The 15,578-nt window shown below is 49.2% G+C and overlaps 1 protein-coding gene across 1 annotated transcript in view; it reads left to right on the top strand.

Annotated features, from left to right (window-relative positions):
- The first annotated feature begins 803 nt into the window (after positions 1 to 803).
- Positions 804 to 15,578, top strand: part of PCNX3 (pecanex 3) — a 49,447-nt gene continuing 34,672 nt past the window's right edge. The window contains exons 1-6 of the mRNA XM_081175412.1: positions 804 to 1,860; positions 8,639 to 8,832; positions 9,463 to 9,565; positions 11,002 to 11,041; positions 11,601 to 11,696; positions 13,545 to 14,837. Of these exons, the coding sequence (XP_081031538.1) occupies positions 1,708 to 1,860; positions 8,639 to 8,832; positions 9,463 to 9,565; positions 11,002 to 11,041; positions 11,601 to 11,696; positions 13,545 to 14,837 (1,879 nt within the window). The 5' untranslated portion in view covers positions 804 to 1,707. The remainder of the gene's footprint in view (positions 1,861 to 8,638; positions 8,833 to 9,462; positions 9,566 to 11,001; positions 11,042 to 11,600; positions 11,697 to 13,544; positions 14,838 to 15,578) is intronic.

Here is a 15,578-nt window from a genome sequence, read left to right on the forward strand (position 1 = left end):
TGAAAGAGGACCATCAGTGCCTCTGGATAAGTCACTTTCAGGTTCCCATTGAACAAGCTTTTCAAGTGTCCTCTTCCAGCCGCAGAAGTTAGAGCTAGAGAAATACAGGATTGTGACCGTGACTGGAGAACAAAGTTCCCGCAGCAGGACGAAGGGCAGCAGCAAAATGGAGCTCGTGCTTTTTTTCTTTGTTGTTGTTGTTTAGTCGTTTAGTCGTGTCCGGCTCTTCGTGACCCCATGGACCAGAGCACGCCAGGCACTTCTGTCTTCCACTGCCTCCCGCAGTTTGGTCAGACTCATGTTTGTAGCTTCGAGAACACTGTCCAACCATTTCGTCCTCTGTCATCCCCTTCTCCTTGTGCCCTCCATCTTTCCCAGCATCAGGGTCTTTTCCAGGGAGTCTTCTCTTCTCATGAGGTGGCCAAAGTATTGGAGCCTCAGCTTCACGATCTGCTTTTTTCTTACTCGGGTTTTATTCAGCGCGAATTCCCCCTCGTCACTCGCAGCATTCACAGATATTGAAAAACTCACACAACCAAAAATCCTACGCGCAGAAAGCCTCGAGCTAGAAAAAGCGAGTCACTCCTATCTTTGTATCTGTTTTCCTTTTTTTTATAGTCGAAGAGGACTTTTCAGTAAAATACAGTATTGGGACTTTTTTAAAATTGCGGAGACAGACCTCACTTACTTCCCGTTCTGAAACCGAAATATATCTCTCTACACTTTTCATATATCTGCGATCCCGTCAAGAGCGACACCCCCATCCATGCTCTCCCTCTTGACCCTTCCCTTTTACTTCCTGCCTGCAAGGGGGAAACAGGAGAGGATGGCGCATGCGCGGTGCCGTGGCTGCTGTTCCTGCTGCTTCTCGGGCTCCTCTTCCGGCCTCCCCAGCCCCTGAGTAGGTTGAGGCACCGGGGGCCCCTCTCTGCTCAGGCCAAGTAGAGCTGACCTTTGACCCCGGAAGTGAACTGGACTTTGACTCCCTTTTATATTTTTTGGAGGGGGGGCGGCCGTTCTCCGGCTTAATTTTGCTCTATACTTACCCAAGGGGCCCCTTAGCAATTTCGGGGCTGCCTCTTCCCGCCTGGGCCAGCACCCCCAGTTAGCACCCCAGGGGCCACTTCCGGTGCAGGCTGGCTTGGTTTTGGGGTTTCCTCCGTCACTAGTTAGTGTTTTGGAGCAGCTTGTGCCATATCGAGCGTGGTCCCATTTTGCCGTCGTCCTCCCTCCTCCTCCCATTCCAGAGGCGCAGGAATCCCACTGCAGCCCTTGGGAAGATCCACCAAGGTGCCCTGGCAGAGCCCCATCTTTTGAAGCCAAGATGGCATGAGTCTCCATAGTGAGCCTCCATAGTGGAGATAGTGGAGAAAGAAGCTTCCCCACAGGGAAGGTTGGGGAGAGGAGGGGATGGTTGCCCAGAGCGGGAGGCGGGGATAGTGGTGTGGTGAACTTGCCCTGCTGAATGGGGCGCATGGACCTTTGGTGAATTGCCCCCCTCTCCCCACCCTGCTGCTGTAGGAAAGGGTTTGTAGAGAGAGCTGAAGTAAGACCCAAAAGTGGGGAGGAGAGGGTTCTGGATTCCCCAGGCCTTGTGGATCATGGGCCTCAAGCTGCCTTGATGAAGGAATCTGTGAGTGCCAGCTGGGCAGTGGTGTTCTCTGAGGAGGAGGAGGAAGAAGAGGAAGAGGCGGCCCCACCGTGGACATGGGGTCGCAGGTCCTGCAGATCCTACGCCAGGGCGTCTGGGCTTCACTGACCGGTGGCTGGTTCTTTGACCCGCACCAGAGCACCTTCTCCAACTGCTTCCACCTCTATACTTGGATCTTCCTGCTCACCTTCCCTTTCCTGCTGTACATGGTGAGTCTGGGTCTCAGTAGGCTGCGGTGGGAGGGAGTATTGGTATGTTGGTGTTAACGTCTGTAGCACTTTTCAGGGTACAAAGGGCTGTACAGCAGGAGCCTTCCGCCTTGCTTCTGCTTATACCTGGAGAAGCTTTCCCTCCTTATTTATTCACTCATTTCTTTGTCCTCTTTCAAGGCACAAAGGTACTGTATAGTCAAGAACGTTAGAAGCTCTTGAAATTTCAGCTTCTTGCATCAATTAATCCCAGTGGCAGCTCTCTGTTTACTCTCATAGCCTGAATCTTTCAGTTAAGATAGTGTTGTCTTTGCAAAGTGAGAAGCTTGAAGTGAGAAGCTTAAATGAAGAAAGGAATAATTACTGATTGAATTTCAAGATGGGTGGATGGACAGGTGGCTTGGAATGCCTTGAATTTCAGGTCCAAGATGGAAGAGTCCAATGCCTGACTGATTGTCTAATGTGACTTAACTAAAAACATGGAGTGGAATATCTCTTCCCACCCCCCACCAGCCTTTTCTCTTTTTGAACCAACTTCTAGCTCTCATGGCTTCCAGGCAAAGCCATCCTGGTGCTTGTTTGAGGAAATCTGAGAACTTGTCTCTCAGGAATCATCCAGGGAAGAACTTGAGCTGTTAGCTCTCACAAAAGCCATCTATTCCTGCAGGAACTGTGCTGCAGGATTCAACTACAGCCTACCCTGATGGATGGCTGTCCAGCTTCTGCTTAAATACCACTAGCAAAGGAGAACTCACTGCCCCCTGAAGTAGTCAGTTTCACTGTCAACCAACTCTTGCTGTTAGGAAGTTGTTTCTAATGTTTATCCATCTGCTTCCCTGCAGTTACTACCCATTTGTTTAAGTCCTGTCCACTGGAGCACCAGGGGTCAAGCCTGCTCCATGTTCTTCTGCATGACAGCTCTTCAGATATTTGAAAAATGCTGTCATCTCTCCCCCCCTCCCCCCATTAATTTTCTCTTCTGCAAGCCAAACATATACAGTTTTCTCAATAGTTCTGCATTGAACTTCATTTACAAATCCCTTGCCGACCCAGTTGCAAACGTTCAAATCAAAAGCCAGAGTCTAGTCCTGGCAGTTTTAGCAAATAAGTAATCTTGCTGTAAGGGATGCGGGTGGCGCTGTGGGTTAAACCACAGAGCCTAGGACTTGCCGATCAGAAGGTTGACGGTTGCAATCCCCGTGATGGGGTGAGCTCCCGTTGCTTGGTCCCTGCTCCTGCCAACCTAGCAGTTCGAAAGCACGTCAAAGTGCAAGTAGATAAATAGGTACCGCTCCGGCAGGAAGGTAAATGGCGTTTCCGTGCACTGCTCTGGTTTGCCAGAAGCGGCTTAGTCATGCTGGCCACATGACCTGGAAGCTGTACGCCGGCTCCCTCGGCCAGTAAAGCAAGATGAGCGCCGCAACCCCAGAGTCGGTCACGACTGGACCTAATGGTCAGGGGTCCCTTTACCTTTACCTTAATATTGCTGGGTAATGAACAGAGACTCCGAGGACCAAAACTAGGTTTCGGGGTTGGCAGTGGTGGTAATTTGCACTACAGAACACTCCCGTTTCTGGCAAAAATCCTTCCAACCGTTATGCACTTTGGGAGGAGAGTTGCCATTGGCAAAATAGCAAGTGTGTGTTTTAATGGAGCTTATCACATAAGAAGAATCCTGCTGGATCAGACTTGCATCTTGTTTACCACAGTGACCCCCAACCATTCCATCAGGAACCAGCAGGGGGAGCTAGTGTTAGAAACTGAGATAGGAAAGCTAGGAGCTAAATGGCACCTTAAACGTAGGTTATGGCCCAACAACAGAATGTCTAGGTGTGCTTTTTTATAACCAGAATACAAAGCTGCAAATGAACGATTTGCAGCAAAAATATTATGTTTATTTTTCACATGGTCTAGTCCTTCCCCTGCCCACCCCCCTAATATTCTTAGGAGGGTCTCTTCTCCAGCCTTCAGAGTAGCTGGAAGTGGGCAGGCAGAAAAAGGTCCTCCTTTCTTTCCACTCTGCAGTTTTAATCAGAAATCGTAGGCGCAGTACTGCGCCCAGAGCTCAGAAACTGCTTGCGCTCCCTGTTGCAAAATGCGCCTAGAACAGTTAAATCAGCTATGATTAAGTGGGCACAGGACATTGGTCATAACATTATGTTTGCTGACTGGGAACAGTTGTGGACCACTGGTATTAAATTCACGGCATGTAATGCCTTAAAGGAAAATATTATGAAAATGAACTATAGGTGGTACATGACCCCAGTCAAGCTAGCAAAAATCTACCATTTGCCTGACAATAAGTGTTGGAAATGCAAAGAAACTGAAGGTACTTTTTATCACCTTTGGTGGACGTGCCCGAAGATTAAGGCTTTCTGGGAAATGATATATAATGAAATGAAAAAGGTACTTAAATGTACTTTCCCTAAGAAACCAGAGGCCTTTCTCTTGGGCATTGTCGGCCAATTGGTGCCAAAGAAAGACAGAATTTTTTTATGTACGCTACAACAGCAGCAAGAATACTTATCGCAAAGTATTGGAAGACACAAGATCTACCCACTCTGGAAGAATGGCAGATGAAGGTGATAGACTACATGGGACTGGCTGAGATGACCGGCAGAATCCGTGACCAGGGGAAAGAGACGGCGGAAGAAGATTGGAAGAAATTTAAAATTTATCTTAAGAAACATTGTAAAATTAATGAATGCTAAAATGTTGAGGTTTTAGAAAAAAGGGTATTACAGCTGTAAAAGATTAAGTAAAAGAAAAGAATAAGGGAAAATTCGATAAAACTAAGGGGCAGGATTTGCTGAAACAAATTTGGAAATTGGGATGCAGAAAGAGGAGGTATGGGGACATCGGTGAAGTAAGGTTTAAGAAAAAAGGATTCGAAATTATACATGTTTGTTTATGTGTTTGTTTGTATTGTGTAATGTTTGTGTTTATAAAAATTGTGAAAAACCAATAAAAATTTTTATTAAAAAAAATAGAACAATGGGAGTTTCGAACACTGGAGGGAGCAACAGGACTAGGGCCCAATCCAGCCCTTCCTGAACTGCTTCTATTCCAGCCGGTCATTATTTGTTTATTTGTTACATTACATTTGCATCCCACCTTTCCTCCAGAGAGCACAACTTTATGCTGTGTTCTGTTTGATGCTGGTTGCTTTGATACTATTTTTAATACATGTTTTGGCATGGGTTGATTTTATGTTTGTGCTTTGCTGATTCCTTGATTTTGCAAACACCCGGAAGATTTTGTTGATGAGTGATGTAAACCAGTGTTAGAAACTCAGGTATATAAGCTAATTGCCAAATGGCACCTTAAACCTGGGTTATGGTTGCCACAATGGAATGCCTAGCCACCTTTTTTTTACAGTGACATTTTTATTTTTATTATTATTATTACTACTATTAAATTCATTTCTATATTTTAAAGAAAAATATCTCAAAGCAGTTTACAACACATTAAAACTTTAAATAAAACAATCCAAATTAAAACAAACTCAAGCTTCAAGGAAAACATTTCAGATACTTCTCTAAGTGCATTTTGCTTTCCCCATATTTATTTACTGACTTAATTCCAGGTAGGGGATACCTTGTGACCAACACTTGACAATTCAGTATAAAGGTTATGATAATGTAGAAAATAAGGCGAGGAACTAATGTATATGCAGCTACGCAAGATGTATAAAGAACTGTCATGGAACGCTGGGTGGGAAGTCTAAAAGATCTGTTGTATAAAAATGGGAAATGATGTAACTGTAAAATTGAAAACTTAACATGTGTATATATAGAGAGAACATATATAGAGAGAAAGAGAGCTGCCCCATAGCAGAAGACCTCTAGGAAGCCAGTGTGGTGTAGTGGTTAGTGTGTTGGACCTGGACCTGGGAGATCAGGGTTCAAATCCCCACTTAGTCATGAAGCTCACTGGGCGACCTTGGGCTAGTCACAGCCTCTTAACCTACCTCACAGGGTTGTTGTAGGGATTAACTGAGGAGTGGAGGGTGAACCATGGACTCCTTGGAGGAAAAGTTGGGACATAAACACAGTGAATAAGCTCTTCTGCTTACCTGTTTAAGAAAGCTGGCAGGGCCAGCCAGATGGAGAGGTCAGTTGCTAACTTGGCATCCAGAGATCTCTACATGATTGTAGCTGGACCTTCACCAGTTGCAAAATGCACCTGGCGAATTTTGATCACTGGTATAAGCACATTGTAAATAAAGAAGAAGAAGAAGGAGGAGGAGGAGGAGGAGGAGGAGGAGGGGGAAACCCCAAGCCCGGGGAATTTAATTATTGTGTCAGGCACAGTCTCGCCTCGCTGCTTGCAGTTGCTCCTTGCCAAGCATGTGAGAATCATAATGGGGAAGATGCTGTGTGAAACCGGAGCTGGACGGCTGGTGCGGAGGAGGGGGGAGCGGGTACTAGTGGCTTGGGTATCTGTCCATGGCTAGTGCTGCCTGGTGCCCAACAACTTTGACTCCCCTGCCCCAAATCTCTGCAGAAGGCTGAATCCTGAAGGATTGTCTGTGTTGCTTAGGAGAAGCTTGAAATGCCTTCTCCCAGCAATGTTTTCACTACAGGTGGAGAGTCAGTGCTACTTCTGAACCTGCTTCGTCAGTGTTAATTACTTGTTCAATTTTCAGGGAACAACCCTGGACAGCTGCTGCCAGTCGGTGTAGACAATTCTAGTTGGACAGTGGTCTGACTTGGTATAAGGCAGTTTTCTATGTGCCTATACAGAGTTATGGGGAAGGGCTGTAAATGAGTGGTAGAACATCTGCTTTGCATGCAGAAGGATGGTCCCAGGTTCAGTTCCCAGCACCTTGAAGTAGGACTGGAAGAGACCCCCATCTGAAACCCCAAAGAGTCACTACCAGTGTGTGAATTCAATACTAAGGTAGATGGTCCAATGTTTTCCTAAAAATAAAAGGAATTTGGCATGCTCCCAATTAGGTGCCTAAAGGACTTGGAATTATTGTACATGTTTTTGCGTGGCTGCAGCCATGCTGACCTTGAAGGTGTGGGCTCTGCTTGTGGCTCCTCCACAGCCCCTTTGCTGTGTTTGTGACTGTGGCCTTATTTCAACTCTTCCCACTACAGACTCAGTAGGGTATTTCAATGGCTCCAAAGAAATAGGCCCATTATGTGCAGTTGGGAATGGAGGGAAATCAGGGGTTCTGGGATACGGCTGTCAGAGCATCACTTGATAATGGCCAGGTTTCTCTGAGTCACCGCTGCAAAGTGTCTTTGGGGTGAGATATGATGGGGTTGTTCAGGTGTGTGAATTTCAGTGGCCCAATCAAGAGTGCCGCACATGATGCATTCCTGTAGATTCTTTCCAGCTTTGGGACTAAAATAGGCCTGTTAGCAAAGCATCACTGCTGAAAGCAAATTGGTCACCAGTGTCCTGTTTGGATTTTGCCACTGCAAGTCTGCAAAGCAAAATCCTCAGTCTGAATAATGCTCAGAAGACTCTCAGTAATAAACTGGGAATCTAGGTATCTGGCAACCCAGTCTGATGGGCAGGGTATAAGCAAAAAGTTGTTATTACTATGATTACTATTATTACTGTGTTGTTGTCATCAACTCTGACTGGCAGTGGCTGTCCCGTTCTTAGGCAGAAAAGAGTTCTTCCCGTATACTTTGAACTGGAGATGCTGGAAATTGAAAATGAGGCCTTCTTGGTATAAAGTATATGCTCCTCCACTGAACTGTGATACTTCTTTCTGGACCGTTAACGTTAGAGCTCTCTCTCGGCATCTGGTGAGGGAATTGAGCATCCTGATGTTCTCAGCGTTCTTTGAAAAAGATGACGAGTTTCTTTGTGCAAATAGCTTCAGTTAGGCTCAGTGGAGCTCTTTAGCTCTTTTCACCAGGCGTGGGAGTTGAACGTAAACATTAAAACATTCACTCATGGTGTCTGCACCAGCTTGAAGTTACAACACTGCCTTCTAAATTTTCACAGTTAAAAAAATGTTTTGCTTCAAATACCTGCACCTGAAAAAGAGTTCTGTGTAGCTCAGAAGCTCACTTCTGTCATTCTGAACGTGAATTGGTTCCAAAGAAGTACTGTGCCATTTGAACTGTGTTTGTACGGAAGTTACAAAGGCACGGATATTCAGGTGTGCTTCTGAATCAGTTTCTGTTGTGCAAAGAACAGGTGCCTAGTGTTTGTGTGTGTGTGCTTTATGCAACCTATGCTGGGCATTGGGCTGCCCCCAGATTGGGCTGCTGCGATGCACTTCCTGCGGGGCCGCCTTTGAAAATAGACTGGAAGTTGCAGCTGGTGTAAAATGCTGCTGCCTGGAAAAGGCAGGCTAGAAAATCTGAATGCATAGCTCCGATTTTTGTGCCAATTGCCTTGGCTGCCAATAAGTTTCTGGTCTCAATTCAAAGTGCTTGTCTTAACCTTCCAGACCCTAAATGGCTTGGGACTGGATTCTATTGTGTTTGTGCACTAAATATCTGATTCAAAGATCTTTCTTGAATGCCTGCTCTTCAGATCAACTACGCTGGTGTGCACAGGAGATGGGACCTTCTCAGTGGTAGCCCCAAAACTCTGGAATTCCCTTCCAGTTGGATCACGCCTTTCCCTTTCGTTACAATAATGTAGACCTTTTTCCTTCCGGCTACTTTTAATACGTGCACTAAAAAGCTGCGCATTTCAGAACAGCGCACTCAAAGTGGTTTGTTGATTACTTTAACGTGGATGCTAATGCCTGCGGTATCTTTATCTGCTCCTTTTTATGCACAGCCATCTTTTTCCCTGGCAGGTGATGCCTCCCAGTATCGTGGTGGCAGGTGTCTACTGCGCGGTGGTTGCCACCTTCTTCACCACAGTCAAGACCATCAACTACCGCCTGCACACCATGTTTGATCAGGGTGAGATTGTGGAGAAGAACTCTGCACTCGCGGATGGTGCCAAGGCTGAAGATGGCACTGCAGCGGACGAGGGGAACTTGGCCAGGTGAGCAGGGATGTGAGAGGGTACATCTCAGCTTCTTGCGGTTGGGCGACTTGCCTTTGCCCTGCCTCTCTTCTTGTCCCCCTCGTACTGTACTCCATTACTGGCCAGATTATTTTTTTTATTCTTATTTGATGTGACAGTGTTACTTAAAAACATAAGGTGAGCCTTGCTAGATCAGGCCAAAGGCCCATCTAGTCCAGCATTTTGTTTTCAAAGCAGACAGCTAATTGCCCACAAGAAGCCCCAAAGCGGGATCCGAGTGTAGCATCATTGTCCCCATCTGTGATTCCCAGCAGCGAGTATCCAGACGCATATTGCCTCCGTCAACTGGGGACAGAATTTAGCTTTGTGGTCTAACGAATCCCATTTAGCAGCATAGGAACTTAAGAAACTGCCCAATACCAAGCCAGACTGTTGGTTCATCTAGGTCAGCGCTGTCTACAGGGTCTGGCAGTGGCTCTTGAGGGTTTCAGGCAGGGGACATACCGGGATACCCCGTTGAGGATTGAACCCGGGACCTTCGGCATACAAAGCAGATGCTGTACTGCTGAGCTATAGCCCCTCACCAATCAGTATTGTTTATAATTTTAAGCTTCGCTCTGCTCCATTCCTCTTCCCCTCTACTTGCAGAGACCCTGGTGGGGTGGAGATGACAGTGTTTCGGAAGGTCAGCTCCACACCTCCGGTGAGATGCAGTTCCCAGCATTCTGTGTTTGGCTTCAACCAGGTCATGGTAAGAGCAAGGAAGCTTCTCTAAGGGTTGGGAAATGGGGGCTGAGAGCACTGGTGGCGTTATCGGGACCGCAGTCATCCCCTTTGGTGGGAGAAAGGATCAAGGGACCTGGCACCACAGAACGAGCTACTGAGACATGCCACCTTCCTCAGAAGCTTTTGGGAGGGGGGCGGGATGGCATAGGATGCTGCTGGGAAGGTGTCTGGCTGAATTGCACTGTCTGCTGTCTTCTCATTCTGCGACTCTAGGATTTATTTGCAGAGTACAGAAGGACAGGTGCCAGGCTCTTGCCTGCCTGGATTGTGTATTGCAGAATCTTGTATGAGCCCAGCTGGATCAGATCAGTGGCCTATCCTGCCTCCCCCAGCGGCCAGCCCTCTCCCACTTGTAACTAGCATTCAGAGGCGTCAGGCTGCCTCTGACCCTGGAGGCAGATTACAGCCAATGGGACTAGTAGCCCTGGACAGCCTTGTCCTCGGTCTGTCTAATTGCCTTTTGCAGGCCTCTAAACTAGTGGTCGGCACTGCATCTTATGGGCAGTGGATGCCATCATTTAGCTTATGTGCTTTGTAAAGATGTATTCCCTTTGGTCTGCTCTGAATATCCCACCACTCAGCTTCCTTGGATGACCCTGGGTTATAGCATTGTGAGACAGGGGATGACCTTGACTATGTTATCCCATAGTTGCTTCCCTTCCCATCACCCCACCCCCAAAGCCCCCAATGTTGTAGCCTTTCCTTTATCTTGTGTATGTAAAAGACATAGCTGAGGTTAACTCAGCATGCACAGACTTAGGGACATCCCAGTTTTCAGGTGGGTGGCCTGGCAGTTGCTGATGCTGCCATCCCACAAGGAAGGTGCAGACCTGCTCAGAAGCCCAGGACTCCCAGGGGTCACTCATTCAAGTGGAAGCAGAATATGTGTAATAAATGAAAAACGAGAACAGCAGCAATGATAAGAGCATCTGAGCCCTGCCCTTCAGCAGGGAGGCACTCTAGATAAGCCTTCAAAGGCTCTGGTTGAATTTAAGTGCTGCACGGGAGCAGTGGGGTAAGGGGTTGGGTGCTTGGCCCTCCAGGGGGTGGGCTGCACTTCAGCACAGGATCAAGAGATCCTTGCATGAAGAGTGCCCCCACTTCCCTCCACCTGGACCTCAGACTTCGTCAAGAGAGTGTTATGAACAGAGGAAACTGCCTTATACTGAGTCAGAGTATTGCCTACACTGACTGGCAGCAGCTCTCCAGGGTTTCAGGCAGGATTCTCTTCTAGCCATGACTGAAGATGCCAGGCATTAAACCTGGGATTTTTTTGCATGTGCTACGCTCACACTGAGCTATGGCTGCTCTGAAAGGCATGGAGGTCCAGACTTCATTCCTGCCCTCCCTCAATAATCTTTCTGTGAAACAGCAGTTTGATCTTTCTCTTTTTCCTTTTAGGACCTGCTGCCCCACTTGGAGGACGGGAGGCCTGTAAGAGGTGAGACTATTCCCTCTGCCGATTCTGCCCAAAACATGACACCATGGCTTCATTTCAGTTATAAATCGGGGGCAGGGGAGGGGTGGGAGAAATCCACTCTGCACAAGGCACCTTTGCAGCAAATGGACTTGCATCTGATCCTCCCAGCACTACAAAACTGTGGGCACTCTGCCGTTTTCTGGCCGCTTTCTGATGTATGTGTTTCTGAATAGGGGCAGAAAGTGGCCCTGATGTTCTCACCTCCTGAGCTCGGCAGGAGGCGGTGGGTTTCTCCAGCCATGTGCCTTGAAGCAGGCACGGGGCAATTTGCAGCCCTAGGGCTTAATTTCATGTAAGGGGGGAGGAAGGGGGCTGCACTGCCTGTGACCAGTATGCAGCCCCCAGCAGATTATGCCGAAGGGAACGTGGACCTTGGTAGAGAAGAGGTGCCCTCATCTGCCTTAGAGCAAAGAGCCCTGGCTTTATAGCTGAGGTTGGAGGCATGAATGAGGGGTGGTGAGAGGGTGGGTTGTCTGTGATGGGGGAAAGTCTCTCAAGCTCCTATCGCTTCATCCTACAGACATCAAAGAACTTGTCCGTGAGCAAGGCAGCAACAACGTCATTGTCACGGCAGCTGACCGGGACATGCTCCAGCACTGTTCACCCGAGAACCATGGTAGGTCCCTGGCTGTGGTTGGTGGGGCAAGAAGGAGGGAGGCCCTGAACAAGACGGGAAGAAGTAGTTTTATAGACTTACAAAGCTGCCTTCTTCCAAGCTGGGCTGTTCGTCTGTCTATCCCAGTGTTTCTGCTCTGACCGGCAGCGGGTTTCAAAGGATCTCAACAGCCATCTGGTCCAATCCCTTAGGATTACCACACCCCTGCAAGGTGGCCACCCAACCTTTGCTTAAAATCCTCTAATGCACCACCTTCTAAGGCATACCACTGTTCCACTGTTGCATAGCTTGCACTGTCCAGAAATTCTTCCTAATGTTTTGTCAAAATCCCCTTTCCTGTAACTTGGTTTGGGGCCTTCCCTCTGGAGCAACAGAAAACATTTGCACCATCATCTGTGTGACAATCCTTTTGAATATTTGGAGATGGTTTACATGTCGCTTCTCAATCACACCTACATATTCACATCCATCTGTTCCTCATGAGACGTGGTCTCCATCACCATCTTTTTTGCTACCTTCCTCTGACATGTTCCAGTTTGTCAAGATCTTTCCCAGCCCTGTCACTTGGGAGCCTTTTTTCATATATAATATGTACAGCTCCCCACCCCCGGCAAATGTTCTACAAAAAGAGAAGCAACTCGCCATAGGCAACCAGAAATTCTATGCAGGCGAGTGAGTGGGCTGACGGAGGAGAGACAGTTCACTCCATTCCTCTTCCGTGCTAATCTCTTCCTCCACGATCAGCATTGAAATGCAGCAGCACAAGAGGGCCAGAGTGATCCATCCTCCCTCTGGCAGCTCACTTGGTAGAAGTCTCAGGCAACTTCCTATATTCCTATTGCTGCTTCTCAAAAAGAGGAGTGTCTGTAATCTTCCTGCTTGGAGATTAATGTGTGGATTGCAGGCTTTTTCAGACACATAGGATTGTTCCTAAGAGTAGACCTATTGAGTGCTGCCATCAATAGACAGTGAGCTGGATATCTCTTGTTCAGTACAAGGAACTTGTTGCCCTGCTGTTGGCAGCTGTGTGAGTGGAAATAGCACTCCATTGAGAGCACTTCATGAGGAAACAATTCGAGACTGTCTCAGAAAAGCTAGCTTGACGCGATCTGGCCTGTAGCAGTGTCAAAAAGACTTGCTTCCCACGGTAGAGTGGTCCAAGGCACTTGGAAGCGGTACCATTTTGAATCAGTGCTGTTTCCGTTCTCATGTTTTGTTAACAGAGAGTCAAATCTCAAGCCCCCCAGTTACCCAAGTGACACTCTGGAGTGATTTCACTCTTTTGCCTGAGATTTTGGGCAGAAAAGTTGTGTTCCACTTTTATTTATATTGTTGTGCTTATTTATTTTTGCTTCCTCTTATCATCAGTGTACATACCATCAACTGTACATACCATGTTTTGACTCTGCTTGGCCATAGCGACTCAGATATCATTGCTCCAGATTCATATCTCTACCCGTCATGCTCCCATTTCAGGGGTGGATCTACTGCGAAACTAATGGAGCTTAAGTTTCAAGGCCCCTAATCCCGGAGGACCACAGAAGTAAATAGTTCACATTGCTTAAAAAAGGGGGAGGGTTAAATTTTCATTCCCAGAGTTTGAGAGTCAGTAGCACAGATGTTGTAAAGATTGTGGTAAACAACCCCATTGAAGAAGATAACAGCAGTTACCTAGACTTCACTGCTGGTTGCAAAGGGCCCCCGAAGATGTAGGCCCGCCACTGACCCATTTTATATGCATACATCCTTGGGTGTGGTTAAGATCCCAGCCAGCTAATAAATGTCCCTGTCTTGAGATGTGCACTTGTGTGTAATGCCCTCCTCCTCTCTGCCTCGCCCTCTCTACAGCCAGTGATGTCACGATGGTGTCTGCTGACGTGGAAGGTGCAAGCGGAAGCCTGCTGCCTCTTCCCAAGGCAGAGCCCCCTCCGGCTGGGAGGAAGCAGCCTCCCTCCCTCCCAGCGCAGACTTCCCTACACAGCACAGATTCCTCAGAGCAGTCTCCCCCTGCTGGGGCAGGGTCCCGGGCCCCTCCACGCTGGACCGCCAGCGAGTCGGAGAGCGTGGGGGACACGCCGCTGAGCCCTCTAATCAAGAGCAGCTTGAGCGAGGAGCTCAGCCAGAGCTTCCTGAGCCTGGCGTTGCCAGAGGCCGGGGGTCACGGCCGTCGCGAAAAGCGCTGCTCCGGAACAGACTACCAGCCCTTGGAACCCCGCCCGGAGCGGCCCCTCAAGGCCAGCTCTTCGGACAGCTGCTTCAGCGGCACCGACAAAGAGACCCCCAGCACTCTGAGCAGCTACCGCAGCGAGAAGACCAATTCCACCCACTTGGACAGCCCCTCGCTCGGCCCCGGAGAAGGGGCGCGGGGAGACCAGGGTGGCCCTGGCATATCCCCACCCCCTGACGGTGGCAGCGACACGGATGCCCTCTCCGACAGCGAGCTGCTGCGCTCCCCTGAGCTGGGCCTTCTCGGGGAGCTGAGCTTTGACACGCAGAACACCCTCAACTCCCTGGAGACGGTCAAAGGCGACGGCGAGCTGTGGGGGTGCCCCGAGCCAGAGCAGGTGGTCCGGCCGAAGGAGCTAGGCCTCAAGGGCCGCCGGCGCCTCTCCCGCAAGCACGGCAGCTCGTACCTGCCCATGCGCACCCTCCTGGACAGTAAGGCTTACGCCGAGGGCTTTTTTGCCGACGAGGACTCGAGCGACTGCAGCGACCTGAGCCGGGCTTCCAGCTTGCACTCCCAGCACAACTACAGCACTGACACCTCCTCCAGCACTTCCTGCTACTCTCCCGAGCGCCACCCGCCCACTCAGCACGGCAAGCAGTGCCTCCCCGCTGCCGAGGCCAAGCCCCCACCCCCTCTGCCCCCCGAGGGCACCACCCTCCCGCCCCAACATTCCCATTACGCCCAGCGCTCCGGGAGCACGGCCAGCGCCAAAACCCACGCCCGTGTCCTCAGCATGGATGGGAGCCACATGGAAGTGAAGCCGGCGGGCTGCCTCACGGTCTCCAAGTCGGATTTGGAGTCCCACGCGGGGAAGCTGACGGCGGAGCAGGAACTGGGCAGCGCTGTGCGGAGCCAGTCTGCCAACCAGCCCGGCTGGAGGGGGGAGCTGCAGGCCGAAGGGGCCGTCGGAGGAGGTGAGTCCCTGAGATGTTCCAGGTGTGGCTTGACTGCCCAAGGGGAGAGCTCACAATGTTGTTAGAAAAGTTGGACACCACTCCCAATCTCTGCCCAGCCACGGCCAGATTCCGGGGGGTTCTCGGCCCTAAACCCAGGGTCTGTGTTCCTTAGAGAAGCAAGACACGGTGGAGGCTGTCATAGCTTTAAGATATTTGGTTTATTAGCATATACAGTGGTACCTCGGGTTATGTACTTAATTCATTCCGGAAATTGTTCTTAACCTGAAGCACCACTTTAGCTAATGGGGCCTCCCATTGCTGCTGCGCGATTTCTGTTCTCATCCTGAAGCAAAGTTCTTAACCCGAGGTACTATTTCTTGGTTAGTGGAGTCTGTAACCTGAAGCGTATGTAACCCGAGGTACTACTGTATCCACCTTTAGTCTGCAAGGAGAGGAACTACAGATCTTTCAGCCTGGTCATCTCAAAGGGCTGGTTCCCCACAGCAGTGCAGTGCTGCTCCCCCTTGGTTCCCCAAGGCATCTCTCCCAGCCTGCCTTCAGCCAAGATCCTTCTGCCCTTTATTTCAGCTATTCCAAGCTTCATGCCAAAGCCCCCCAAACACTTCCTGCGACATTGCACCCAGTTGCCCAGCTTTACAGGCAACTTGGGCAGGGAACACATCGCGACCCTGGCCACCGCGATGTTATCGCCAGTTCAAAATGCCTGAAACCACTATCGCAACCTGAGCACCATACCAG

This window comes from Podarcis bocagei (assembly GCF_964188305.1).
Source record: "Podarcis bocagei genome assembly, chromosome: 16".
NCBI lineage: Eukaryota > Metazoa > Chordata > Lepidosauria > Squamata > Lacertidae > Podarcis > Podarcis bocagei.